General features: G+C 39.2%; 1 protein-coding gene across 1 annotated transcript in view; it reads right to left on the bottom strand.

Moving 5' to 3' along the window:
• Positions 1-26,534, bottom strand: part of CNTNAP4 (contactin associated protein family member 4) — a 254,154-nt gene that overhangs the window by 112,861 nt on the left and 114,759 nt on the right. Inside the window, exon 4 of the mRNA XM_030299576.1 lies at positions 10,261-10,408. Coding sequence (XP_030155436.1) covers positions 10,261-10,408 — 148 coding nt within the window. The remainder of the gene's footprint in view (positions 1-10,260; positions 10,409-26,534) is intronic.

Genomic DNA, 26,534 nt, shown 5'->3' on the forward strand with positions numbered 1-26,534 from the left:
ACACATGCAGATACACCCCTCAGTGTAATATCTTCCACTTGACCCAGTATCCTTCCCTCACACCTACATCCTACCCCTGCTCCAAAGTTTGAGGCTTCACAAAATGTGAGAGGTTGCGATTTGAAAAAGCAACACCGTCCCTACCACTCCAAGTGGGTTGCTAAGAAAAAAAACATACAGGAGCATGTTTTCTTAAATTGAGCTCCATGGTCTAGACATGTTAGAATCAACTGAGGAGTATCTTGTGAGGTTTCCAGAAGCATCCAACATCCTGGGTTCTGCTTTATATCCACCAGCGTAGGAGCTCCTAGAGCCACACCCAGGAAAACAGGTTCCTGAGGGACCCCTGAGCAGATGACAGCATCAGGATTATCTGACAAGAAGAACAAGAAGGTTAAAGAAACCTTCTGTCTGAAAATGAGTAACTTCGTTGCATATTGAATTGGACCATGGAAAATGAATATGTTTATCTACACGTAGGTGGTACTTGAAGAAAACTGGACATGGGAGCGGCTTGTCCTTGAAAGATGTTTTGGAGAGAAACTGGCTCTGTGAATTAACTATGAATCATTGCATCACTGATGAGGTCAGTTGGCTAAGAAATGTAAAAGAGAAAAACTGGAATAGAAAATGCATGAACTGGAACACGAATCCTTGAATAAGAGAAAACTGCCTTTATTAAAGGTCATGAGAGAGTTCCTGAAAAAGACATGACAGCTTTCTATGAATTCTGTGGGAAGCACCCCAAAAATATAAACAGAGAAAAGGGCTCTCAGTGGAGAAAGAACAATCGACCAAACTCTTCTGGGCTAAACAAGAAAGCCAGTCTCCAATACTGATCATCCTGCTTCTTTATTTGAAAGTTACTACCTATGAATTTCTAAACACAGGTCCAATTTTGACTTCTAAGAAACATAAATCAGGCTGAGTCACCGTTAAACTATTATATAGTGAAATATTAAAGCAACAGCATGATGTATGGGCACTTGAGATCTGCATTACTGAATTGGGTTTTGAAGAGATGGTGAGGAGAGCCCAAGCACTTGAGAAATCAACAGGAAATGGGCTGGACTATTTTTGCATGGTAGCATAAAAGAACACAGAATGATTTAAGGCACTCTTAAGTTTAAAACAACCAAAATTAATACAATAAAAAGGAAGAAGGTACAGCATCAAGTGCTGCATATAACCACAGGCAAAAGGTGACTTTACTATCATGGTTTTAAATAGACTGAATTAAGATCAGTGATAACACTCCAGGAGGTTATAGGAACAAACAAGCCCACTGCCACCAAATATCAATCTATTTTTATTTTTTTTATTTTTTATTTATTTATTTATTTTTTTATTTTCAACGTTTATTTATTTTTGGGACAGAGAGAGACAGAGCATGAACGGGCGAGGGGCAGAGAGAGAGGGAGACACAGAATCGGAAACAGGCTCCAGGCTCCGAGCCATCAGCCCAGAGCCTGACGCGGGGCTCGAACTCACGGACCGCGAGATCGTGACCTGGCTGAAGTCGGACGCCTAACCGACTGCGCCACCCAGGCGCCCCCCAAATATCAATCTAAATGAACATTTTAAATAGATTTGAAATGGGTAACATCTACTACATCAAGGACACTTCAGTGTGTCATTGGAGGACATAAGCTGTATTTCTGTTTCTAATATTTGTTTGTAATTTTGTAATGCCACAGAAGTCACATAAACATGGATTCTCAATTTCCTTATTTGGAACATGTGGAGAAAAATTCCAGTTTCTCATACCACACAAAAAGCTGTGGGTTTCAAATGGAAGTATCAAAATGCCTAATTTATTACATATTTTGTATGCTCTTATCATCACTTTAGTAATAACAAACGTTCGACAGCCGACATGTTTATTCCACACTTATGTAATCAACTGCTACTGTAGGAATGTAATAAATCTGTGTTCCTATACATTTATTCATTTTTCCATTTTCGTCATGGCTAACTGGATGTTTTTCTTAATTCTCTATGTAGCAAATAGTTACTGAGCATTTACTGTGTCCACTCCTACAGTAGGAGCTGATGTTACAACAGTGAACACATTCTGTCCTCATGGATCCCTCAGTCTGAAGGAAAAGAAAGACATCAAGCAACTCACCCCACGTGTACAGATACATATACAAACTGTTAAGTGGAGCATGAAGGAAAAGGGCAGGTTGCACGGGAGTTTTGAACAGGGAGATTTGAATGAGGTTTTTGACTGGGGACATCTTTGAGGAAATGAATCTTAGTCTGAGTAGATGTCCACCTCTGTGAATGTCTAGGATCAGGAAAGAAGGAGGAGGCAGGGAAGGGGAGGGTACAAGTTTGGGGAGGGGTGAGGAAGGGTGGGAGGGTGAAACCTGGGGAGGGAGGGATGGTGGTGGCAGGAAGGAGATGGAAGAGGTCCATGGATCACCTTGACCCTGTGAAAGCTTGGTTCCAGGTTTTGTTGGGATGGATCTACTTTGGTTTTGTCCTTAGCCCCAGGACATATCAATTGGTCCACAGATTGGTCTTTACTCCTAAAGCAATGCCCTCTGGCTTTTCAGTTAAGAGCCCAACATGTCCCACAAGTCCCTGTAAATTGGCAGGATTGATTTTTTCCCAAAGGTGTTCCTTCCAGCATTAGGCAGATGTGGAAATCTTCAGCCCCTGGGTCTCCCATCCCGCTCTCTCCTGAGCTTCCTGGTACCCCACCTTGGGCATGCGCAGGTCATGGATCAGCCGAGGACCGAAGGGGAGTTTTTATGTGGGAGTTGAGGCCCTCCCTCTCTGACCCCCTCCTTTTCCGGATTCTACCCTAAATTTCTAGCCACTCTGGCAACCCTGAACTCTGGACCCCGCCTCCACAGCCCAGTAAAATCTGGCTACTTTTCTGCTTGAGCATTATGATGCCCTGCAACTGGGATGCATTTTTAGGAAAAATTCAGTGAAACGTGGATCTCTCAAAATTTGCTTTCCTTCTCTCAAGATCAAATCTTGTCAAATATCATCCTGTTTTAAGTTGAACTTCAGAAACCTGAAGGAGGTTTTTTAATGTATATTTTCTATCCAGTGATTCCAGTTGTAGCAAGACAGTCCAATAAAAGCGACTCTTCTGTGACTGGTACTGAAAAGCAAATCATCTGTTTGTGAACTTTTATAGTCATTGACTTGGTCTATTAATTTATTTAGGGCTGCAAAGTGGGACTATGCTAATTCTATTTGCTTATTTCCCTCTTTACCTATTACCTGGAATATACCTTTAAAGAGAAATGCCCTGTTATCTTCTATTTGATCTGCACCTTGAAGTACAGATCACATAGGAAAAGTGAGATAAATTCTTGATGTTTCCCTTCATTTACTAGTTTTCTTTTCTTCTTTTTTTTCAACGTTTATTTATTTTTGGGACAGAGAGAGACAGAGCATGAACGGGGGAGGGGCAGAGAGAGAGGGAGACACAGAATTGGAAACAGGCTCCAGGCTCCGAGCCATCAGCCCAGAGCCTGACGCGGGGCTCGAACTCACGGACCGCGAGATCGTGACCTGGCTGAAGTCGGACGCTTAACCGACTGCGCCACCCAGGCGCCCCATACTAGTTTTCAAAATAAGGAGTTGGTTCCTTCATCTCTCTCATAGGTAACCGATGGGATTTTTGTTTTTTAGTATTGTCATGAACCCATTCACTTAAACATACTTAACATGTTGTGGAACTGTAGTTACTATCCTTACTGATGCTACAATATTTCCATTTTTGGTCAGTGAGGGCCTCCTCAGCAGGCTCTGAGTTCTTGTGACATAATCCCAGAGGGTTTCATAGCTGCTTCTTTTTTTTCTGGTATCCTAATAGCTCACCTTATTTTCATTTTAATATAACCCCATTTATCATCAGATTAAAATCTTAAGACTATCAATTTTTCAAAGAATTAGAATTTAACCTCTTTGATTTTAGGCCCACCAGAATCTATCTTCTTTTTCAAACTCCGGCATAAGCTCGGATTCCTCAGCTACGGTATCAGCTGATTAACAATCTGAGTGCAGGGATTGTATGTAATGCACCTGGATCAAGTTTTTAGCTGTTAACATGGGGGAGCTGCTTCATAAATATGTATTGAGTTCAATTATAACTATTCTTTAGAGTAAATCTAACACATTTACTGTCTTTCATTTCTCCCCCTAACCAGACATGTGGTGTAAGAGATTGGTCCCGAATAGACAGAAAACTCAGAGTCGGTTCAGTGTTAGTAGCTGCATTTCTCAGGCTACTTTCTTGCCTTTCCTATTAATGTGTTTTCCAAATTAAAATCTACTGATAGAAGCAGTTCCAACTTCCAATATTTTTTACACGATAAAAAGCATATTTTTATTAAGTTGGCCTGAGTTTTGTAATTGTTGACCTAATTCCATTTGTTAAACAGAATCCATAATTTTCTCTTAATTGGTCTGGCTTTAAGCAAATAAACACAACACTTTGTATATTCTGTGTAGTTTCTATCCTTCTATGTGTTTGTTGCCTTCCAACCTTCTTAGTTCTCCCGTGTTCTACATCATATCTTTCACGGCCTGCACGTGCCTCCAGGTTGACGGGAAAAGCCTTCCTGAGGCTCACCAACCCTACCTCCCTTTGTTCGTGCACCTATCCGGAAGACTCAGGACAAAGAAGGAATAGCTGACCACAATACAGTACCATGTGTGCATGGTATGACGGGGAGCAGAATGGCTGTTCCAGGAGCAGGCGGAAATGTCCTCTGACCCAAAAGCGAGGTGTCAGAGAAGCTGCCGGAGACAGTGGGTTCTAGGCTGAGAAAAGGTGCTGAATGAAAGACTCATCTCGGTAGACAAGTGAAGGCTCCACATGTGGTGACTGCCCTGGGCACTGTGCAAAGATCCCAAGTCTACAAAAATCATGATATCATGGCGTGTGGAAGAAACGGAAAGTGCTCGGTGCGGCCGGGAACTTCTTCTGTTGAGGATGAGGAAAGGAAGACCCCGGACTGCAAAATGAGGATGTTTACACAAGACCAGAGGGAAGGAACTCCATATTTATACTGAGGGCAACTGTCACAGCAATTCGTCCACCATTAAAGAACACTATCTCCTGTGGCTTAACGGCCACTTCCCCAAGGACATCTCAGACAGAGCTGCTTTCACTCAGTTTTGTCTCCTTTCTCTGCCTTTGTTTACCATTGTTTACTTTCCTTTGGGACATTCCGTAGACCGAGTTTCTTTACCACGAAACGTTTTCTCTTCTTGTTCTTTCTTCCATGAGTTATTTCCTTACCTACCTCTCTCGTCTAGATCTATAAACATGTTCACGGCTGCTATGGCCAAGGCATCTGAAATTTATACTTTCTCTTTGAACCCATAAAATTTAGCTTCTACTTCTCTCATTACTCAGGAAACAACTTCCAAGTTTTCCGACATAAAAGTAGAACATGCTCTTTGATATGGATTTTCCATTCACTTGATGTACCTTCATAACAAGTTACTGCCCTAACTCACCCGGACAGAGGCTAATAAAATCATGTGTGGCTCTCACAATAGCCACTGTCTCTACAATATTCATCAGAGCAGCTACCTAGAACTTCAGCGGACACATGCATTAGGCACAAGGAGGGGGGTGGCATAAAAATGCACACTACCTGAAAAACAGCGTTAAAGACCTGCTTTAATGATGATAGAAATGCATTTGTCCTTTTCAAAGACATGAGCAGTTGTCCAAACACAGCACTTCATACCGTTATTATTACCAGAAATTCAGCAAGTGGAAAGTTATGATTTAATAACAATGATATTTATGTAGCTTTCAATTATGTATCTTCAGCTCAGAGGGTTTCGTATTCCAACCTTCCGAATTCCCCAGGCTTGAATTCAGTTAAGTCAACAGTGCAATTAATTCTCTCTCCTGTGCCCTTTCAGAGCTCATTCACTCTCCCTTGCCCCTCTCAGCACATGGCACCACGTTCCAGATGCTTGTTCAAATCTGATAACTCAGGGACCCTCATGTGCGATCACTAAGATCTCTGAATCCACATCCTCAGTATATTTGAGTCTGATGTGAATCAAGAGAAGCCTCTCTCCTGATTGTTGGTGCTCTGGTCCTTACTGTTACTTGCACACATGAGACCAGAAGCCTCCTGACATGTGTGTGCCCTTATTTTCAGCCTGAATGACTGTTCTCCAATAAAAACCGATCCTCCAAGCAATTCTTGTCTCCGTGTTTGACGAGGGTCCGCCCCTTCCCCTATCTGGACTGTCCTCCCAGCCTCTCAACTGAAAATATCTGCACTTCAGTTTCAAACCTATTGCTATCAGCGTTCTTACACTTACACTCAATTTCTCAATCATTTTATTCCTCCCAACCTACACTCATGCTACCATATGTTACACTGAGTTTGTGTAATTTTTATGACATTGCCTCTTCTGACCTCTAGGGGTCAAGCACCAAATGTTAGTTGCCACAAATGGCTCTGTTTTTACAAGTACTCACGCACGTACCCCCACACCCCACTTCTCCCTTTCGCTCTCTGAAATTAACAAGCAAGTTGAGAGCCAGCTCCGCAAGGGTCATCACAGATCCCCGTGCCGGAGCTGTTATTCATGGTGGTGGTCTTGTAGGTTACTTTGGCAATGTGTACATGCTTTTTTGGCTTTTATTGTACAGTCAGTACTATAAACTTTGCTTTGCATTTTGTAACTATGCAGTATTTTAGATAATGTCGTGTTTGCGCTTTGTTGTATAAAGTAAAAGGACTGTACTGAATAAACCTAGGATTAGAATACAAAAAAAAAACCCAATTATATATAATAATTCCCATTTATTAAGAAATCTACATTATTTTAGAATTTCTCCCTATACCCAATACCTAGTAGAGTTCTCTTTCAGCAAGTGTCAATAAATACTTAAAAGGCGAACACATGTATGATTCATAGAGTTGTCAAGAGCACTGGCTTTGGAAAGTAATGGATGTGAATTTAAATCTTAGATCTCACACAGGCAGTCTGCATAATGCGGACAAAGTTCTTAATTTCTCTAAAGTTCACTTTCCCCTGTGTCAGGAGACTTGAAGCACCCTGGTATATAGCACTCTTAAGTGAGCAGCTCAGGCAAAGCCCAGAAAAAAGTCACATTAACTTGGTGCAAGCGATGTGGATACAAAGGCTGTGGGTTGCATGCAGGCCTCCGGGCTTTCCCAAGAGGCTCACTTAATTGCCAGCATGTTCAGGAATCCTGTGACTGGGATCTAGGAGAGAAATCCTGAACCCTCCCCAACACTGCTTGTCCTTTTTTAAAGGGATTGTAGGAGAATGGCCTTGTGTATCTGAAGAAAATCCAGACTGATCTCGGATCTGGGCTACTCTGGGGAGTGGCACACAGAATCTTACAAGCTGTGTTCTTGTGCAGACAGCACCTGCCGCTCTTCCTTCTGAGGGCAAGGGGGGCTGGTGGTCCCCACTTATTTGTGTACCAGAACTCAGAGCAAGCCCGGGGCTCATGCAGCAGACAATTCTGTTCCTCTCCTCTTACTCCTGCATAAAGTGGTAATATTCATGCCCCTATTTCACTGTGTTATTAGGAGTAACTCAGAAAATGCCTAAAAAGAAAATATCTGATACCTATTAACTATTTAATAAATGATAATTACATAGAATCATGCTTCAGTAAATTCATAGTCTGTGAGGCTGATACTATTAACAGGTGGATAATATAACTGTAACTGAAGAATTAAAATATATTTGATCAAATTCACTCAAGAAGGGACTCACACCCAACCCATTTTGGGGTTCTTTTAGGTTATCTATGATAATGTTTTTCCATTGTTTATTATTTTTTCTCTTATCCAAAATTATACAACAGCCATTTTACACTCAGTCCTGTCATACCATTTTACCATACGTGTTTATGTTTGAATTTCAAATCTTGTTGGCTCTCAGTACCGTTACTTCAACTGGGGGTCAATGAAAGCTGATTAAATGCATGGACAATGCACATGGACAATGTGCTCACTGCAAGAGACAGCAAATGAAGTCACAGGAAAAAGAATGTTCCACAGGGTTGCAGATCAATGAGACTGGAGGGAGATTTGGGTCATCATGAAGCATATATGGCAGCAAAGAACTCAAAGGACCCTGTTCCTCAGCAGCCCCTTTCTTCCATGGGGACATGATGAGCGGTGTGTTAGTTTTGGAAAAACAGTGTCAGTAGTCCTTTTTCAACGAATGTTGAATTTACATCCCAGATTGAATGTGTACCAAGGGTGTACAACTGGGGAACCTGTTTAATATTTCTAAGACTCTGTTAAATGGGTGATTTTTAGGATGAAATGAGAATGTCTATAAAAACTGTATCTGACACAGAGTAAGGGCTCAAGAACTGTTAGCTATTTTTATACTGTGATAAATAAATACTTTGCAAGGTGGATGCTCTGAGTAAGTAGAGATGCAACTACAAATATAAAGCATCTGAAGTCTGTTTTGCTAAGTATCCAGGATGCAGCGTGGGCTTTGCTATACTCTACGACCCAAACACAAATAAGACGGACTGTCTGAGTTCTGTGTTTCAGAATTGCAATTTGGGGTGGGATACTTTTTTTAAAGGGTGATTTTATTCCAACGGATCATTGCGAAGGAGGAGGTACCACGTAACAGGAACAGCTAAGCTGAGCTGTTGGAGACAAGAGAGTAAGTGGGTAGATGGTAAGAAGTACGCTTCCCTAGCTCATCTCTGCGAATCAACAGCTGGATGGAGCCTAAGCTTGCATGTGGGTTCTGGAGTCTGGCAGATCCGGCTGCAAACCCCGCGTTGTGACTTCCCATCAGCATGGCTTCAGCAAGTCCTAGTGCCTGAGCTTTTAGCCTCCCCTTTTGCGAAGGCGGGGTGGGGGAAGTGGCGGGATGGGCGGGGGGCGGGGGGGCGGTGGGAAGGGAATAGTAACCTAATAATAGTTACCTGGACTTTTAAAAAAATTATAAACTGTTCATGTAATGCTGTAATAAGCACTCAAGAAAACACTGCTACTTCTAGAATTTTTCAAAGACTTAGTACTATTAAAATTAGTGTTATTGCTATGATTATGATTACTGTTGATATTCACACTGTGATCGCTATTCTGTAGGCTCCGATGGGAACAAAAGACCAGTCAGTTACCTTTGATGGGACAGAAGGATGCCGGGAACATCACTAACTACTGCAAGGAGATGTGCAGTCTGGACAACATAGTTTGTCCGTCTGACACAGTTTCAACAACGTCAACACGTCGCCTGTCCTGTGCGCGACCTATCTTGCCTGCATGCAAATGAAGTGAACCGGAACCTAACTGGACTTACATCAAAAAGTGATAAACTACGTGTGACAAAAGCTTTAGTGGCTAAAAAGCTTTAGCTTTTAGCTAAATAGTGATATAGAGGAACTGAACAATCTCAGGCTCTTTTCCGGATTCTTCCGTGTACTAGGCGTGGGACACTGGGCAAATTACTGAATCTCTCCAAACCTCAGACTGCTCATCTGATAATTGTAGATCATGTTAACTAACTCACTGTTCCATAATAAAAGAGCATCTAACAGGATGGTGTGGCTTGAGGTAGGCTATCAATAACTCTTAGGCCCCTGCCCCACAAAAAGATATAATAAAATGCTTCATTAAGAGGAGACTAAGTGAAATCTGTGGTTTCTACCATTTTTTATGTGAAAGTATTTCAAACACATTTTATATTTTAGCAGAGGTCTTTACTTTTTCTATGAATTTATGTTGAGGGCACAGCATATTTATAAGTGAGTTACATGGCATTTTATTTTTAGGCTAAAGAGACCAACATTCTTTGGTGCCTAACGTTTGACTGGTTATACTAAATGGAACACTGTATCTTTTATGAAATTCAGGGTGCCTAAGTGAAACATCATCAGATACAGTCCATGGAGGGGGAAACTCTAATATTTGCAAGTTAGGATCTAGTTAATAATATTAGATTTGGATAAATGGATTCACATATGTCCATTAACAGGGAGCTGTGTGTACCTATCTCCGTAGGGATTGATCTATCTATAAAACGCTTCCATTTCTGATTTAAAATATAACACTAAATACTGAAGTCAATATTGCCATGCACGGGCACGTGCGCACAACACACACACACATAAGCTTTCCACAAAGATCATTCCTGTTTTTCTATCTCTTTACATAGCTATAAAGTCAATTTCAGTGTGTAGGTTGGCTCTTAAAACATCTCTTTTGATCTCTACGTCAGTGTGTTGGGTAAACAAACGCTTACTGTATGCGCATCCGAACACCTCAATCCGCATTCCAATTCTGCCCCTGGGGTTCCACTCTAAAGGGATGAAGCGCAGAAACCGGGCTTTGATGGAAGGCTGGAGTCTATAGTACACAACACTGTCTGCATTTGCATTTCCTGAAAAGCCCTAAAAGAAAAGGGAAAGAAAGAAATCAATGCATTTGGAGAATATCCATTTTACCCTGTGACCTAGAGTGTCCACAAGCAATGTCTGATTTGTTTTTTTACTATAAAAATGGCTGCCTTCTCCAAGAAAATCATTATTACCAGTTACATTGTAATGTCCCTCTTTCACACAGAAGTCAGGATTGCTCAAGCTTTTCTTTATATTGAGAGTAGATGAAATTCCACCTTCCCCATTAAGCCAGCTTTCAACATGATACCCTCAATAAAAGTTGTTTGTATAAAGTGCAAATTATACTTAAAAGGTATTAACATTGTGAATGGCACAAAAAATTTTTGAGAAAATCTTCTCCCCGCATTAAAAAAGCAGGATCTGATTCAGCAAAGAAGTTGCTTAGTCACTGATGAATGATAAAAGTTAGGAACCTGTTTCCATTGTTTCATTTTATCCTCTTAGTAACATAAACAAAAGTATCACCCATTCAGAACTAAGGAACTACACTCCGAAAACAGGCTGTTCAACCTCACGCACTGCACTGCCGGTACGTCAAAGTGATTTAATAAAAAAATAACAACACAAAAGTGCCTGTATTAAAAAAGAAAAACTGTGGGGCACCTGGATGGCGCAGTCGGTTAAGCGTCCGACTTCAACCAGGTCACGATCTCGCGGTCCGGGAGTTCGAGCCCCGCATCAGGCTCTGGGCTGATGGCTCAGAGCCTGGAGCCTGTTTCCGATTCTGTGTCTCCCTCTCTCTCTGCCCCTCCCCCGTTCATGCTCTGTCTCTCTCTGTCCCAAAAATAAATAAACGTTGAAAAAAAAATTAAAAAAAAAAAAAAAAAAGAAAAACTGTTAAGGGAAATTAGAAGCAATAACAATTGGGAAGACCTATAATTAGACTTACAGACTCTAGAATCTGAAAGCTAGAAAGACCTTGAGAATGATGCTAAGCTGGCACAAAGTGCAGATGAGGAAATGAAAGGTCAGAAAGGTAGAAAATAATCCTCTGGTATTTGGAAAACTGTTGTATGGTAAGACCAAGAGCTACCCTCCTTCCGCAAAACGAGGATGCATCTGCCTACCACGTAGTTCACCTGCAAAAGCCACACACCAGAGCACCTAACATCTAAGCACTTTACTTTTCTCCTCCATGACGAATGGTATGCTTTCATATATGAAAAAGTTAGGGGAAGTGGAAGTTGTTCTCAATAATTTATATTTATTTTTTTATTTCTTCTTCTCCTCCTCCACTACCCATCCTCCCTTCCTCCTCCTTCTTTTTTTTTTCTCCTTTTCCCCTCTTTTGATTTTTTTTTTTTCAACTGTAACAATCAGCAAATGTAGGAACAAAATAAGGGATCTATTCACGCTCTTGGTAGGTCTGTTGACCATGACTGACTGGATCAACAAATACGGCCGGCCTCATGTAGACTGCATAAGAAAAAGGCAAATACATTAGGAATACCTATATACAGGGAGCCTGCTCATTTACCTACTTTTCTTTCCATTTCACTAATATCCCTTTAACAGCATTTACCAAAATATTTTTTTAATATGAAATTTATTGTCAAGTTGGTTTCCATACAACACCCAGTGCTCATCCCAACAGATGCCCTCCTCAATGCCCATCACCCACTTTCCCTCCCTCCCCCTCCCCCATCAACCCTCAGTTTATTCTCAGCTTTTAAGAGCCTCTTATGATTTGGCCAAAATATTTTCTAATACATTTTTTTAAAGGCTCAGTGTTTCATAGTCAAATTAATTTGATTTGGCTCCCCTTATCAATCGATTCCCTACTTCTTGCTCCCACTCCACCAATATTCCATACACCAGCTCTCAGGCTCACACACCACAGGCAGTTCTGTGATGGCACCTCCAAATTATATCCCAAATCTGGGCACCTCTCTTCATCTCAGCTATGACCACCCAGTTCAACAAAGAATCATCTCACCAGAATTATCTCAATGACCTCGTCCTCACCTTTTTTGTTCTCCTGTTCCCTGGCACCAACCCCATATGCAGCCCTAGTCTCTTAAGCTCTCTGAGAAGTCAAAAAAATTTTTAAAGGTGGGTGCCTGGGTGGCTCAGTCGGTTAACCATCCGACTTCAGCTCAGGTCATGATATCACAGCTAGTGAGTTCAAGTCCCGTGTTGGGCTCTGGGCTGACAGCTCGGGGCCTGGAGCCTGTTTCAGATCCGTGTCTCCCTCTCTCTCTGCCCCTCCCCCACTTGCACGCGCACGGGTGCTCTCTCTCTCTCTCTCTCTCTCTCAAAAATAAATGAACATTTAAAAAATTGTTTTAATTTTAAAGGTAAATCAAACCATGTAACCCCAACTGCTTTCTTTACCACTTAAAACAAAATCCAATCTCCTTATCAAACACACGCTCTTTGACAACACCCTCCATTAGGTTAATGCCACCCTGGAGCCCCTAGAACAACCAAGCTCAGGGCTGCTTAGGGCCTTTGCACCAGCTGTCTCTGCTGCTCTGTAAGTTCTCTCCGCAAGGTCTCTGGCACAACCAGCTCTTCTTGCCCTTTGAGGCTTTGGTCAAAATATTACCCCTTAAGTCAGGCCCTTGCTAATCACAGTTGCAAAGGCAGTGTACCTGGCACACCCCCACCACACCTTATTGCCTATTTTATTTTCTTCATATTACTCATTATTTGGGGTCTTCTTCTGTTCGATTATTGTTTGTTTATCTTACCCCACTAGAAAATGAGCTCCATGAAAGCAAAGACCTTCCGTGCCCTCCATCCATAGTACCTAGAACATGGCTTGGCTCAAAGTGGTTCACAATAAGATACCTGTTGGATGTGTATGTTTGGGAAAGACTGGGCTTCAAAACAAAACAAAATTCAACAGGTGTCTTATTTACAGAACCTCTAAGAGCATGTCAATTGTGAATGTGCTAAAGTGCACTGTATCTCCCATGACAGGGATAGTTCTCTGGTATGTTTTAAACATATTAGGCCCTCATTCTTAGCTATTATTTCCCAGAACATAGACAGGAGAACACTGCTTAATTCCACAGGTATTTTAACTTTGTAATCAGACCCTTCCAGAAAGCTCCAACCTTCTCACTGGTCAAAATTTCATACTCTGGGCATTGGTGGTATGTGCGTGTGTGTGTGTGCGCCCCCGTGTGTGTTTCCAGGCTCCCCAAATCAGGGCAATGTGGGAAAGGCAATGCGGGTCGAGGCCCTGGTCCACTGACATTCAATCCTAATCAGACCCCCTTACACTTCGATTCTATTTTCCTGGGTGCCTCTGGAAGGCTAATACAATTTTGATTTCTTTCGGTGAACAGCTGGATGACGAATTAGATAACCTTCCAAAAGATCTCATGTTTTTTCAACATTAATGCACATTCATAGATTTAGACAGATGCCAGTATGATGTTCTCAACATCTTAAAGGATTAAGAGGAAAGATACATAGTGGCCGTGGCAACAGACAGGTAAATGGAAGGGGGAGGTCCACGCGTGGCAATCGTTCACATTTTACCTGATCGATTTATGAGCTATGTAAATTTTCAGAACATAAAGAAGAAATATAAGGTGCTTAGCTTATATACGTAATAAAAATGTCTTGGCACATTCAAACTTTTAAGCAGCTTTTTCTTACAAAGGGTGAGGGAACTTGTGAGGTGGGGGATATGGGGGTTTTAGCATATTCCAGTCACGTCTGGGGTTTTTTTCTAAATGAACATTTTTAATTTTATAATAATCAGTATAATGAAAGAAGATGCAGACAGAGGAAGTGTGTTCAGTGACAGAACAGGCAGAACACTATCTTGGAAGGCTCTGAGTACCTTAAATAACTTCCTAGGATCAATGTCAGCCAGAGAACAGGAATCATTGCTATTAATTAAGAATTCGTTAACTGAGCAATAATGTTTGTCTTGTCTTGCTCCTCATGGTGAAATTTTTTCAATACATAAGATAAAGACTTTGCTTTGGAATTCTGTATTTAATGGGCCCCTTTTTCAGAATGGTAGTCAATTAGGGATGTGGCTGATGTTACATTACCTTATGAATGAAAAGTTCTATGCATACTATCAGGTTTCAAATGTACTTCCCTCGCCTAAGAGATATTCTTCAACTTGCTCTGAATACTTTTTTCACACCATTGCAAGTTCATAAAGAACGCATGGATTTAAGTTGCTCATTAAAAACAATAATTTTATTATGTGGATGTTTATGTCTTCACTTTTTTCCTAATTTTTTTTTCATGTTTATTCATTTTTGAGAGAGAAAGAGTGTGAGTGGGGGAGGGGCAGAGAGCGAGGGAGACACAGAATCAGGCTCCCTAATGTTAGTGCAGCCTCTGATGCCCCCACGAGGCACTCAAACCCACAAAACTGGGAGATCATGACCTGAGCCAGAAGTCAGACCTTAACCAACTGAGCCACTCAGGCGCTCCTGTCTTTCCTTTTATTATAGATTCTGAACTTTGGTGTCTGTTAGAATTACCTGAGGAGCTGTTTAAAAATGCAATTTCTACATATGAGTGAAAACACATGATATCATATGTTTTCACTCATATGTGGATCTTAAGAAACTTAACAGAAGACCATGGGGGAAGGGAAGGGGGAAAAAGTTACAAACAGAGTGGGAGGGAGCCAAACCACAGAGACTTTTATTTATTTTTTTTATTTTATTTATTTTTTTCAACGTTTATTTATTTTTTTGGGGGACAGAGACAGACAGAGCATGAACGGGGGAGGGGCAGAGAGAGAGGGGGACACAGAATCGGAAACAGGCTCCAGGCTCTGAGCCACCAGCCCAGAGCCTGACGCGGGGCTCGAACTCACGGACTGCGAGATCGTGACCTGGCTGAAGTCGGACGCTCAACCGACTGCGCCACCCAGGCGCCCCACACAAGAGACTTTTAAATACAGAGAACAAACTGAGGTTGGATGGGGCAGGGGAGAGGGGAAAGTGGGTGATGGGCATTGAGGAGGGCACTTGTTGGGAGCACTGGGTGTTGTATGAAAGCCAATTTGACAATAAATTATATTTTAAAAATGCAATTTCTAGATCCTGAACCCCATGTGCTAAATCTGCAAGTGGAGCCCTGGAATCTGCATTTCTAATGCATGCCGAGCCAATTTGTGCTTTGGTCTTTAGCTGATTATGAAAAATTTTCTGGCTTGTGAATAAGCCATGCTCTTTTCCCCTCCCTATATCATTGCAAAACTTTAGAGAGGGAAGAGATTTCAGGAGAAGGGTCACCAGGGCTAACTTCTAAGGGGAGAAATATGTAGCAAACGTGTTCTGTGTTATCAGTCTAAAGGTCTTCAGTGTGCAAATCTGTACTCAGGGTCAGGTGCAGGAGAAATGCATTACGCAGCTGTAATACTTCCATCAACGCTGTAAGATAGTCATTTTTGCACCCACTTTAAAATTGAGGATAATGAAAATTATAGAAGTTGTGTGTCTAAAGCCACAGAGCTAAGAAGTGGCAGAGGAAGGATTTAATCCCAGGCTTTGCTGACTCCAGAGAACATAATTTAGCTAAACTATCAATAGGCTTCCTTCCAAAAGAACATGAAAGCTAAACCAGTCGCCCTAGAGGAAGCTTGATATTTTATCTGAGGCTCCCCCCACTCTTTCTCATAATTTACATTTAAAATCTTTGACATATTGAGAGCAATACGACTCAGATGATCGCTGAACACAGCTCTCCCAGTTAACTATTATAGACAAAAGCATGGTTCCATAAACTTTACATTTTCTCAAAATTACTGGAGTAGAATAAAAAGAAAAGACAAACGTTCAATCATCAATAGGACTCGTACATAAAATGATAACTTCCTCACAGATACGAAATGCAAAAGAATATGCCAGTATTTCATCAAATGTATGAAACACCTACAAGTAGAATTAAGGTCATGTGTCTTATGTGACAAAAATCAAAAAGCCTTAATTGTATTTTTCTTTTCTTGGAGACTTGATTTTCAAGCTCAATGAGGTATTCATAGATGGTTTAAAAATGCATTCTAACTGAGATAATTTATGGAGTTAATGAATTAAAGTTCTTCACAAGATTTTAAGTATGTCCATAATGATTCTAAAGTTTATGAAGAGGTATAACAGCATTCATCTGTTTTATAAATATTAATTGAGCAACTCATCTATGAAAGTCAAGATGCATAAAGGGAAATGCCCATATGGCAGTTCATAAGGGGATCCAAAACACTTCTGTAATAAATCAGAAACATGGGACCACTTACATGTAGTTACATAGCAGGCTGTGTAATTACATAAAAATTGGTTTAGCTCCCACCAAAATAAACAGCAATACGAATATAAATTCAACATGACCAGCAGGCAAACATGAAAATCCTCTGACCTCTCTTGTTATGAGAATTCATGTGACTCACATATGACCTATTTCCAAGAACAAGTCATTTTGACACAGTCAGCTGACAGGCGGACACTGAATGCATCGTAACAACATGCTGTCTAATGGAAGTCAGACCTTTGTTTTATGGTGTTGGTTATAAATATTTACCAAGTGCACCAGTGAGCCTCCCAAGAGACTGTCTCGTCTAAAAACAAAAAATTAAAAAAACTGAGAAAGCAAAGAAAAAATAACAACTGGAAAGTGGGAAATTTGCTAGCATAAACCCAAGTAAGTAACTTGTAAACATATGTTGAATAAGCCCATTGTAACTCTACGTATAAATGCCGATTCTCTCTTAAGTGAGTGTGAATGTCATTCATTAATTGTAATAAAGAAATAGCAATGAGAGTAGAGGAATCAAATTAGAAAGTTAAGGGTTGTTCTGTGTTTATGATAAGTCTCAAGTTTCAAAATAAGAATACAGAATTTTATTGATATAAAATCAGTTTCTACCAGCCCCTCTGCTCTGAAAATACTGTCTTTAAAATATTTACTTGCAGGGATACCAAATTCTTGGCAGTATTTCAGTAAGGTCCCATGTCTTGCCCATTATATTAGAATCTGTGAAGAAACCAAGTTGTAAAATACACTGTTTTATCCCTTTTAGCATAGAATGTTTCACTTCTCAGGATGGAAGAATCGAACGGCAAGAGCAAAAAAGCACATGAACAATACGGCCTTGGCTATAGTTTGTAACTATTGTTCAGAGACAGCAATAAATTGTTTTATGGAAGACACATGGATAGGTCATTACTCTTAAATTTATATTAGGGTAAGATATGTCTAGTTTTTTGGAAGACTAAAATTTTATTGAAAGATAACTTTTAGCTTTAAAAAATCATCATATTATGGTAGTGGTAGACTAGGAAATTCTGAACAATCCTCCTGCTAGAAAAGTTGCACAAAATAAAAAATAGGGAATGAAGCGCTCAAAGACAATAAAATAGAGCCCTACCTTTGAGACCCTTTTCTCTTTCTAGGATTCCTGAATAGAACCTGAGACAGAAAGAACCTGAACATCAGATCTTTTTACAACTGCACAGGGTTAAAGACAAAATTTTAGATCTAGGTCCCCCAAGGATGAGGATATCCTGTAAGCTTCCACAGATTTTGTATCGGAACTCAGAGGGTCTACAGCTTAGGACAAAGGGTAAGTCACAGACAGACAACTCCTTAGAGGGACTAAAATTCAGCTTCCTACCTTCTCAATCTGTGAAATAACTTTAAGATAGTCAGAAAAGTCTGGTGCTCATTTGTACCTGCAGAAGCAAATGTAGTTACATTCTGTAGAAAGATATCTTTCTAGGTCGCAAACTGTGTTTTCATTTTTCATACATAATGTCCTACACACCACAGAAAGTAAGAAAGCAGCAGTGAAAACTGTTCTTAAAGGGAAATTTGGAGTCGTGGATACACACACACACATACTAACTAGTAAACAGGAAAGGCATCAGCTCTGTATTTAAAGAGCTTGGAAATCATGACTGTACTCTAAGCAACAACAAAGTCAGACAGACTGAAAATCAATGACCTTTCTCAGACCTGTAGGAAAACTTAGGTTATTTGGTGCTATGGATTGGATTGTGTCCCTCCAAAATTCATATTAAGGCCCTAACCCCAATGCGATGTATTTGAAAGTGGGGCCTTTGGGGTGTCATGAGGTTTAGATGAAGTCATGAGGGCAGGCCCCCATGATGGGATTAGCGTCACAATCATGAGAAAAGAGACCAGAGCCAGTGGAAGACACTGAGAAGGCTGATGTCTGCAAGCCAGGAAGTGGGTTCTGACCAGGAATGGTTTGAATTAGCCAGCAACTTGATCTTGGACTTTCCCAGTTCCACAACTGTGAAAACTAAAGGTCTGTTTTGTTTAAGCCACCCACCAGTCTGCAGTGTTTTGTGACTGCAGCCTGAGCTGACTAAAACCATGGCAAACTATCGCCCTGGAATCTGGAGAAACAAGACGATCCAAAGAGTCAGAGCCAAGATCTGTTCACCAGGATCTGCCACTGGTGCCAGAAACTGATAGGGTTGCTTACGTGGTAATAGTGATAGACTGATGGAGGCTGAGGGTGAGCTGGCATGACAGAGGGAGAGAGAAACTCCTGGGGACCACAGTCTTAGAGGGCCCTACATTTCTGTGAACTTGACTTTTAGGAAACTTTCACGTTCTCCATGAAGATCAGAAAAAGATTCCCTCCTGGCTCTGGCAGGGTAAGGGAAAGGTAATTATTGTGAAATACGCCCCAAGTGTTCTGCACAACAAAGGCCTACTGTCTAGGAGGAAAGACTTTGCCAGAGCCTCATCCCCATTAGGGAAGAACATTCTTCCCACTCTGGGTTCCCTACTCTCCCTGTCCCACCCAAGGGAACAGTCAACAGGAGTCAATAGCCAGGAAAAGAAGTAAGGGCAGGAAGGGAATGAGCTATGCCCCTAGAGACACACTAGTGAAGGTCACAGTCCCAAGACAGAAGCCCACTACAAATAGTGACATTTAGCTGGAATAACACAGAATGCTCTCATACCCTCATATCATAACATCCAACCAGCAGAACTCCAGTATAATAATACTGGATAACAGCTGAAAGCACTGTAAACACGGACCACCTCTGAAGAGGACCCCAAAGTCAAGAGGAGAGACAAAAATTCATCTAAGAGTATTAGATGAATTTGAAGCTTCCGGCACCTACGACACCTACATCAAACATTAAATACAGCCCAATTCCTCACCAGGTTAATATAAATCCTCACACAAAAATTCCATTCACTTCAGTTCCCATTACTGAATACAACATGTCCAGGGGTGTCTGGGTAGTTCAGTCAGTTAAGGGTCTGACTTCAGCTCAGGTCATGATCTTGCTGTTCATGAGTTCGAGCCCCACGTTGGGCTCTGTGCTGACAGTTCAGACCCTGGAGCCACTTCTGATTCTGTGTCTCCCTCTCTCTCTCTGCCCCTCCCCTGCTCATGCTCTGTCTCTCTCTCTCTCTCAAAAATAAATAAGCATTAAACAAACAAAAATTTAATACAACGTGTCCACATTTCGGAGAGAAATTGCAAGGCACGCCAAAAGGCCAGAAAAAAACCACACTGCAGAGACAAAACAATCATCAATTACATACATCTCAGATGTTGGAATTATCAGACTACAAATTTAAAACAACTCTAATATGCTAAGGGTTCTAATGAGACAAGTGGACAGCATGCAAGAAAGATGGGTAAGATAAACAGAGAGATGAAAACTCTAAGAAAGAATCAAAGGGAAATATCATAAATCAAAAACACCGTGACAGAAATGGATAATGTCTTTGACGGGCACATCAATAAATTCAACACAACCAAGGAAAGAATCAGTGAGCTCAAAGATAAGAAAACATAAACTTCCTGCACTCTAATGCAAAAAGGAAAAAAGCAGAAGGGAATATCCAACACCTGTGGATAACTGCAAAAATTGTAACATGTGCATAAGTGGAATACCAGAAGGTAAAGAAAGAGAGAATGGAGTGGAAGAAATATTTGAATAATGGCCAACGACTTTCCAAAATTAATGACAGACCCGAAAGTAGGCCCAGGAATTTCAAAGAGTAACAAGCAGATTAGAAATCAAAATAAACTCTATACTGAGTCAAAATATAATCAAACTGCAGAAAGCCAAAGATATAGAGAACATTTTTAAAGAACCAGAGAAAAGCAAACACCATACCTACAGAGGAACAAGGGTAAGAATTATATTGGACTTCTCATCAGAAAACACGCAAGCAGGAAGAGAGTGAAGTGAAATATTTAAAGTGTTGAAAGAAGTAAAAATAAACTTGGAATTCTCTACCTGGAGAAATTCTCTCTCAAAAGTGAAAAAGTAAAAACTTTCTCAGACAAAACTCAACAGAATTCATTGCTACCAGACTTGCTCTGCAAAAAATATTTCAAAGAAGTTCTTTATACAAAAGTTAAATGACATAGGTCAGAAACATGCAGAGAAAGGAAGAGCACTTGAGAAGGAATAAAAGAACTTAAGATAAAATAATTTTTTATTGTTAGTTACAAGATAACTGTTTAAAGAAACATTAGTCAAGATCTGTTGGGTGATAGCACTTGGATGAATTAAATGCATGGCAGCAACATTGCAGGTAATGAGAGGGAGGGATCGGGAGTATTCTAAGTTACCTGCACTATTTATTAAGTAGTATAATGTTATTTGAAGATGGACTTTGACAGGCAAGGGCAGTCACTAAAAATTTTTTTAAGTATATCAGTATGGAAAGAGATAAAATTGAATCATACAAAATTCTCAAACTCAGATAACACATTAAGAAGGGGGAGCAAGAAACAAAAGGCAAATGCAACAAACAGAAAACAGTTACAAACATAGTAAATATTAATCCAAATATATCAAAAATCACTTTAAAAGCTACAGTCTAAATACTATATTTAGCTGTAGTCTAAATACTACATTAAAAGACAGAGATCGTCAGGCTATATATAAAGAATGATGAAACCCAACTATAGTTCATCTGCAAGGAATTCACTTTCAATATAAGACTAAAATACGTTAAAAGTAAAAGGATAGAGATTTACCATGCTAATGTCAAAAATCTAAAAATAGCAAAATTTAAACCACCAGATCAGTAAAATAGTAATTAGTAAGAGTTAATTGTGCATATCAGAACAGTTCAAGGACTGGGAGCTTCAGGGGCTCCTAGGTGGCTCAATCAGTGGAGCGTCTGACTCCAGCTCAGGTCATGATCTCATGGCTCATGAGTTTGAGCCCCGCGTTGGGCTCAGTACTGATGGCTTGGAGCCTGGAGCCTGTTTCGGATACTGTGTCTCTGTCTCTTTCTACCCCTTCCCACCTCTCAAAAATAAATAAACATTAAATAAATAAATAAATGAATAAATAAATAAATAAATAAATAAATAAATAAAAGAGTGAATGAATGAATGAATAAATAAATGAATAAATAAAAGAACTGGGAGCTTTCAAACCAAAACTCTATGAGGCTTAGAAGCACAGCATTACAGGATGGCTCATAAAATGAAAATGAGGAAGTTGTTTAACCTTTACGTGATTGGTTATTACAATAGGGGTTTCCAGATGGTTAAAAGTAGTTATCTTGTACCATCTTTAGGAAAATGACTAAGTTTCACTTACGTTCATGGAATAATCTAGATTCAGTTTTGCTTATGTGGGTTAAATGGTTTTGTCTGCTCAGGGAATTTTCAAGTTTGGTTTTCATTTTGTATTTTAGCCGAACACTAACACCAATCTAAAGAAAGCTGGAGTAGCCATGTTAATTTCAAACAAAGCAGCCTGCAGAACAAGAAAGATTATCAGAGATAAACACACAGCAGCCAAGTTTCCAACATGGTATAACAATCCTCTATGTATAGCACGTAACAACAAAAGGGTCAAAATACATGAGGCAAATGCTGATAGAACCACAGAGAGAAATAGACAAATCCATTATTATAGGTGGAGTAGTTGATACATCAAAAAGACAGAAAAACAGTAAGAATACAGAAGACGTGTATATCGGTATTAGTCAACTGGATCGAATTGACATTTTAGAATTTTCCATCTAACAGCAGCAGAAACAGTCTTCTTAAAATCACATGAAATATTCATCAAGATGGACCACGTTATAGGCCCTAAATCGCACCCTCACAAATATAAAAGAATTGGGAACTGTACAAAGTATGCTCTCAAATCACAACAGGATTGAACTAGAAACCAGTAACAGAATGATAGTTAGAAAACCCCAAAATATTTGGAAATAACCCAAGGGTTTAGGCATATGTCCCAAGTAAAATTTTTAAAAATTGATCTAAATGAAAATAAAAATATAATTTATCAAAATTTGTGAGATATACCAGCATTTGTAGCACTAAATGCATACATTTTTAAAAAGGCAAAGATCTAAATAAATCAGTTTCCACCCTACGATACTAGAGAATGTACCCTACGATACTAGAGAATGTAGAGTAATATAAATCAAAAATAAGCAAAATAAAATAATAAAAAATCAGAGCACAAATAAATGAAATTAAAAACAGAAAAACAGAGAAAATCAACAAAACCAAAAGCTGTTTCTTGGAAAAATTTGCTGAAATTGATAAGTCCCTACTCATGTTGTCCAAACAAATAAGAGAGAAAGACCCAAATTACCAATATCACAAGTGCATGAGAAGTCACTAGTACTGAGTACATGGGCATCCAAAGAAAAAAGGCAGAAGATTAATGAGCTAATAAGGATGGATGGTTGAGCACTGGGTGTTGTATGGAAACCAATTTGACAATAAATTTCAAAAAAAAAAAAAAAAGGATGGATGGTAAGACCTTAGGGAAAAAAATACAGTAAACTAAAACCAAGAATGAAACACAAAGTAAATGATATAAGGCTTTGAAAGAACATTGAAATTAATGAAACCCTAGCTAGACTGATCAAGGAAAAGAAAAAAGAGACACAACTGATCAATACCAGGAATTCGAAAGAGCAACCCCACTATGATCCCATACAAGTTAGAATGACAATAAGAGGTTATTGTGAAAGGTTTTTGAACATTAAGTGAACAAATTCCAAACAAACAGTAACCTGCCAAAACAGATGAAAAACAGGAAAATCTGAGTAGCCTATCTCTATTGGCAAAATTAAATCCATAATCAAAAAATATTCACACATGGAAAATTCCAGGCCCTGATGTCTTCCCTTGTAAATTCTTCTAAACATTTAAGGACAAAATAACACTGATCTTATACAAACACCTTCAAAAAGTAGAAAAACAGAATGCTTCCCAACTTGTTTCATGAGGCTAGCCTAAACTTGATATCAAAATCTGACAAAGAATTTACAAGAAGGAAAATAAAAGCCAATCTTATTCATAAACACAATTCTTACTATCCTGTAAAATTAATTGCGAAGTTGCTAGAGTACATAGAAATAAAGAAAAAGTTTAATAGCTCATCACTTAATCAAGTGTCTTCCAGGAACATAAGGATTGCTTAATATTTAAGAATCCTTCAATGTAATTAATCAAACTGAAGAAAATATGATCTTCTAAACAGATACAGAAAGAGCATTTGATTAAATTCAACATCTAAACATGATTAAAACTTTTAGCCATAAAGGGAATTTCTAAATCTGCAAAGGATATCTATAAAAACCTTACAGCAAGATGTCACATGCTAGAAGAAATGTGGAGATCTGCTTTGAGTGTGGGAATCAAAGTATGTTCTCTACAGACCCCTTCATTCACGATGAAGTGAATATTCTAACTAGGGTAAGAAAAATATTTAACAGATAATATGGATTCGAAAGAAGGAAAGAAGTCGGCTGTCATTCATACGTTGGATGATTATGTGTATAGAAATTTTTTTACTCTATAGAGCGTGTTTAGCAAACCTGCTGAATGAAAGTCTATATATAAATATGAATTGAATTTACACACCTTTTAGAATAGCCAAAATCCACAACACTGACAACACCAAATTCTGGTGAGGATGTGAATTAATAAGAACTCTCATACATTGTTAGTGAAAACATAAAGGGACAGAAATCACCAAGATACTCTTGAAGAAAAACAAAGCTGGAGGATTTTCTTTACTGGATATCAAGTCTCATAATGGCACAAAAATAATAGAATGTCATATTGGCAGAAGGTTCCTCAAACAGACCAATGGAACAGAATAGAGAATCCAGAAACTGACTGAACATGTATGAAGAGAGGATTTTGACAATGTTTGCAATGCAGAGCAGTTAAAAAACAACAAACAAACAACAAACCACCTCTTTTAAATGTACAGTGCTGGGTCAATCAAACATCCACACTGAGGAAAAAGAAGAAAAAAGAAAAGAAAGGAGGGGGGAAAAAGGAAGGTTGATCACTCCCTTAAATCATGCACAGAAAGGAATTCCAGTAAGACTACAAATCTAAATGTGAAAGGCAAAACTATAAAGTTAGCAAAGATGTGTTAGAAGGCAGCATAGCTGGATGCCTTCGTAACCCGGAGGAGGGCAAAGGTGTTTTGAACATGACACAAAAGGAAAGGTTGACACATAAGACGAAAGGCTGACAAATCAGAATATATGAAACTAAGAACTTGTGTTCATTGAAAGATGTTAAAATAGTGAAAAGAGAAGCCAAAGAATGGAAGAACCCAGTTTTCAGTATATTAGTGTACAGAATTTAGGAGAGAACTCTAAAACAATAATGAAAAAGGGACAAGGAAATACCGAAATTACTAACAAACCCATGCCATGGTGTCCAACTTCATGAGGCACAGGGCTGTGCAAATTAAAACCATAGAGAAAGTTCTGCACACCAACCAGAATAGCTAAAACTGGGGGAAACAACATAAAGCTAGAATTAAAAGAAAACTGACAATACCAAATGCTGTCAAGAATGTGGAAGAAATGGAATTTTTCTAACACTGCTGTTGGGAGTGTAAATTAACACAATCTCCATAAAAAGTCTTTCACGTGTTCCACTAAAAGTAAACACACACTTACGTTATGCGCCAGCCATTCCCTTCTCAAGAGCGTGCCCACCAGAAAAGCAAACATTGTGCGCCAAATGCACATGAATGTTCTTCAAGAATTATTCAGGACAGTCTCCAAATCCAACTCACACATCCATTTGTAGAACGGATAAACACATTCAGATATGTTTATATAACGGGATTTTGTGAAGCAATGAAAACAAATCAATTATATACAACATAATGTTACCCCAGGTAGCCAGATGTAAAGAAGTGTATGTTACATGACTTGTTGGGTATATAATTCAAAACAAGCATTAACAGTCACGATGGTGATGACTTGGGGAGAAGAGAGAGGTGGTAGTGATCAGAAAAGGATGAAAGGAGGTGCTTGAGATATTGTAATATTTTTGGCCGAGGTAATATTGACATAAGTATGTTCACTTTTTGATAATTCACTGATGTGTGTGTGTGTGTGTGTGTGTGTGTGTGCACCTTTTGTCTCTTTGGATGTGTGTTGCACTTCACTATGAAAAGTTAAATGAAAATAATTATGCCAACTTTGTCAAAGAAGTAAGTCCTTAATGCTTTAAAAGATAGTTCAGTGAAGACAGTCAAGATTTAAATTTGCATGTATTTATCCAAAAGCAAAAAGATAAGATTCTGAAGAATACTTCATTAAAACTGTATTTTTCACTTTTGTGCTTTTCTATAGATCATTAAGAACACCATGAGAAGTACCTTTCAGCTTCAGATTTTAGATATCATATAATTTTTCATGCATTATACCATAAAGAGCTCCATTAACATCTTTCTTTTTACCATTAACCTTACAAGGAATAATGGCATTCTTATGACCATATTAAAATAACTATTGTTCAGTAATGAAAGAAAACTACTGTTCTCCATTAGAGATATTATAAAATTTAAAATAAATTATTTCTCACCTCTACCTTCTATTAATGTTTCTATACAGTCTTTCCAATATATTGACTAGTCTTCAGGGTGCTTCAAAATGCCGTTTATTTATTAAATGACTGCTAATCATTTTTTCCAAGTACAAACTTCAATACGTGTTTTAGAAAGAGACTTAAAAAGCAACCAATCTTTCCAGCAGAATAAAACAAAATACCCACTTCATTATACTTAATTTTCAAAACTGAACTGTTTAAAAGCTTGGATAGAGTTCAATCAGCCCTTAGGGTTCCTTACAGCTTTAGGCTCTCATTTTGGTCTCTGAAGCCATTCAT

This window comes from Lynx canadensis, chromosome E2, assembly GCF_007474595.2.
Source record: "Lynx canadensis isolate LIC74 chromosome E2, mLynCan4.pri.v2, whole genome shotgun sequence".
NCBI classification, from domain to species: Eukaryota; Metazoa; Chordata; class Mammalia; order Carnivora; family Felidae; genus Lynx; species Lynx canadensis.